The 4,168-nt window shown below is 54.5% G+C and overlaps 1 protein-coding gene across 1 annotated transcript; it reads right to left on the bottom strand.

The window, feature by feature from the left end:
• Nucleotides 1–231: 231 nt before the first annotated feature.
• LOC123134401 (uncharacterized) lies at nucleotides 232–1,016 on the bottom strand. The gene has a single exon (XM_044553661.1). It carries the CDS (start codon nucleotides 917–919, stop codon nucleotides 503–505), a length of 417 nt encoding a protein of 138 aa, XP_044409596.1. The 5' UTR covers nucleotides 920–1,016; the 3' UTR covers nucleotides 232–502.
• Nucleotides 1,017–4,168: the final 3,152 nt, after the last annotated feature.

Genomic DNA, 4,168 nt, shown 5'->3' on the forward strand with positions numbered 1-4,168 from the left:
TACAACAAGTTGTGCCCGACTCTGGTAATGGAGGGACGATGACGGCAGCGCGCCTTCGGCTCGCTTCAGTGCTTGTAGTCGTCGCTAGGTGGTCTACGGATGTGGATATAATTTCTATTATTTCTGGTATTCGTTCTACTGCCATATAATTGAAGATGAATAGATCAGAAATTTTCTCGAAAAAAAAAACAGTCACAGTGACGAAAGCAAAGCTACTGAGATTTAGCACGATTTCCATGTAAGATCTCATTATATAGCATCGACCGAGATTTAGTAACACTGTTCGTTAAAACTTCTTTTACATGGTGTCACGGTGCTCACTAGCTAGTCACTACGCACGCCAAAAGCAGAGGTTTCTCGAGATGAGAGGAGCGAAGGAAAAACAGAGCGGCAATAGAACCATGTACAGTACAGTAGTGAGGCAGAGGGAGGCATGATGGATCTTGGCCAAGTCGCGGAGCGAGCTGCTGCGATCACGGCCGGCAGGGGTGGGAGGGGACGATCAGGCGTTGGCGGCGAGCTTGAGGGAGGCCGGCAGCGGGCTCCTCATGGGCGTGCGCGGCGTGGGCGGGGCCCCGAGCCGGCGGCCCTCGGCGTCGTAGTAGATGGCCCCGGAGAAGTCCAGCGGCTGGCACCGCTCGCCCATGAGTATCTCCTTCCTCCATACCCCGTCCTCCGCCTCCAGGCCCCACTCCTCCGTCGGCCCCGCCTTGTTCTCCTTCTTCGACGACGTCGTCGCCGGCCACGACAGCGCCCTCTTGGCCTTGCCCCCGGCCGCCCCGAGGAACGGCACGACGGCGCGCGACGGGAAGGACGAGCCCGGCGGGCGGCGCACGTGCAGCCGCCGCGCCGCCAGCGACAGCCGCCGCGCGCACCTGCCCACCAGCTCCGCCACCGCCTGCGCCAGGCTCACGCCCATGGTCGACGTCCCTTCCTCCTCCTCGCCGACTCTTTTGGCCTTGGCTCCTCTCCTCTGGTGGTGCGCTTGCGAATCCCGTGCGCTTGTGCCGTCGTGCGTCGCCGTTCCGCGGGTATTTGTAGAGCCCCACGAGCCGGTCGGGACCCGGGGCGGTTCGGCTAGTTAATGAACCACCACCACGTATAGCTAAAATTAATCATCATCAGTCTAGTAAGACCCGCTGATCTGACCATGATTAGATTAGGTCGCTCGATTTGATTAGCTCTAATTAAGATCGTCGGTCTCATTGTATTTGCGGCTCTAACTCAACTCACGTACACGTACGTGTGGGCGTATTGATGGGGTGATGACGATGGGGCTTTGCGGGTGGCAGAATTACATGTCCATCATGCATGGGTGGCCGGTCGGATGGGTCGTACATGCTGTTGGCAGTTGAATTCAATTAGTCAGCCTAATTGCGTGGCTTTGCTGGTTTGGAAATTGACGGTTGGAATTAGGAAAGCGATTAGCCTGCCAAATTGGCTGGTGTTCCGAGGATGGAAGGAGATAGAATCAAAAGGAGATGGCTGAAACACGATTTTACCTCGGCTTCATGTGCGCACATATGGATAGCGAACGCACAAGGTAACGTAGCCCGCCAGAAATTTCCAAATTTGTTATACAAGTAGTATGATGTTTTCCTTTTTTTTTCTCTAGGATATACTGTACTACGAAATTGCTTTGCACACGATCTTTGTACATACGATCTGAGGTGTCTTCGCTGGACAACATGCTGCATTTTTTTTTTTGAAGCGGCCAGCAATGCTGACATTTCATTGATTTGAGCAGAAGAGAGAGTACAAAGGGTGATCAAGTGATCAAGAAGATGGAAAAATTACAGCTGCCCCTGAAGCTGGGCCTAAGTCCTATGGAATATTTTCACGTTACTTCCCCAAAGGGTAACTCAATGCACTTGGCCCCGGCCATTCGCCATTGCTCCATGTCGCGCTTGCAGGCCTGAGTGATATGTGTTGCGTCTGGCAGCTTTCCTCTGAAGGTACAGGCGTTGCGTTCCAACAATATTTGCCAGCAGATCAGTGCCACCACGGTTCGTACACCCTTCCTGTGTCCTGGTGCTGCCGCCGCTATTATTCTTTGAACACGGCCCGTTGTAGTGGTTTCGTTGCACCAGAAGGCCTGATTCAGAGAGGCACATCCAGTCCAAGCTGCCCCTGCCTGCCAGACTTGCAAAGCAACCGGGCACTCCCAGCATAGATGAACAGAGGTCTCTAGATTGCGCATGCATAGCCGGCAAAAAAATCCGTTTTCCCAGCCTCTCCTTTGCAGACGATCATTGCACCACAGTCTATCTAGATGCAGCAACCAGAAGAACATCTTGACCTTGCCAGGCGCCCAGGTTTTCCAGATGATGGACTTGAAGGAGGTGATCCGTCTATTACTGAATTGAGCCTTGTACGCAGAGCTTGTGGTGTAGCAGCCTGATGCGTTGAGCCTCCAGGTGATGGAATCGTTTGTTCCTGGAGCTGCATTTGTTTTCTTATCCCGATGGAGCTGGTTGATTGGACGAAAGCACATGCAACAACACATGGTATGTGTTTCCGACGTGAAAATGTCATACGTATAGCAGCTCTGATACTACTACTCCGACATTATGTTCAAGTGTACTGTATTGCGTCCTACTTGATCTCCCATTGTGAATACGTTGTAGCTGTAAATGTGCAGTGAATAATAATATGCCATGCGCAAAAGAGATAGTCAACTCTATGTGGAGTCGGTCAAGTCAAATCATCGGGCAAGTATACAACTCAGGCCCTAACTTTCTGAACAAAAAGGACAGTGGGCGGAGTGTATACTACCACTCACTACTACTCAGCAACCCTTGCCTCATCGATCACATGCGCATCGATCACGAGTGAGCTTGCTAAAGCTTAGAGCATTTAAAGTCGAGCACCCCAAACCGATCTTAAACATCCGCGCATCTAGACGGTCTATCCGGACGCTGACCGGTAACGAAAATCTAACCTAATCGAGCGTCCCAAACGGATCTCAAACGTCCGGACTGACCGGCACCCCTTATATCCAGCCTAAATATGGGGCGGATATGAAGGAGGCGCGGGTTGACCGGCACCGCTCATACCCAGCCCAAATATGAGGCGGATATGGAGGGCGCCCGGGTTTACCGGCACCCCTCATATCTATCTCAAATATGGGGCGCTCCACCACGTCGGATCCGGCCCATGCCGGTCCACCCGATCCCACATATAATCCGTCCCATCCGCTCGCCAAACCAAACCCTAACCACTTCACTCCACTCTCCTCTGCCACTCAAACTCACCTCCGACGATCTCCGGCCGTCTCTGCCATGGCGGGCAGTGGATCCGAGTTCCTCACCTTCAAATTCGTCGACCCCGAGCTCATCTCACGCGGCTCCGAGGAGGAGATGACCGTCCCGCTTGTGCTCCGCCGTTCCCAGGAGGAAGCCCGTGCACGACAGCGCGCAGACTCCTTAATCCATTGCATCCGCTCAAATGGTGCATGGATCCGGCACTAGGTGTGTCGTCGCTGCCTCACCGGAGGCAATGTGGTCCGTCTGGCGTCCGACCGTGGTGGCGGACGCGCAACCCCTTCTTTGACGCGCCGAGCACCGGGACACACCATGGGCGTCATCCGACGAAAACATGGCACACCGTGCCCACCGTGCAACGCAGCGGGAGCGGGAGGCGGCGGCAGCCCTCGCGGCGGTGGAGGTCGGCAAGGCAGAGTCGCATTCTCCGGTGCCCCGTACGGTGCACCAGTCTGGGAGCCCGCAACTGCGTCGTGGTGGATGTCACCGACTCTTCACAGGACGGATCCATTATCGATCTAACATCCACTAGCACCGTTCAGATTTCGGGCTCCGACGAGGAAGAGTAGGGCATGGGAGATGACTGCATCTTGAGTCCCGTGAGCCGGTTCGTGTCCCATGCCCTACTCTACCTTGCCGGTGACCGGACCAACACTCTTGCAAGCGTAGCCGACCGCTAAACATGGGCACGGCGGAGCCGGACAAACCCCGCTCAAAGATCGTTGTGTTGCATGTAATAATATTGATTTAAGGTATCCGGATGTGAAATGCATTATTTGAGGCGTGACCGGTCAGTGTCCGCGGACGCGCCCTGGCACGTCCGCGGACGTCCGTGGGGAGGAGGCGGGAGGATTTCGCAAGTCCGGATGTAGATGCTCTGATCCTGCTATTTTTTTCTCACACGT

Source organism: Triticum aestivum, chromosome 6B, assembly GCF_018294505.1.
Source record: "Triticum aestivum cultivar Chinese Spring chromosome 6B, IWGSC CS RefSeq v2.1, whole genome shotgun sequence".
Classification (NCBI taxonomy): domain Eukaryota; kingdom Viridiplantae; phylum Streptophyta; class Magnoliopsida; order Poales; family Poaceae; genus Triticum; species Triticum aestivum.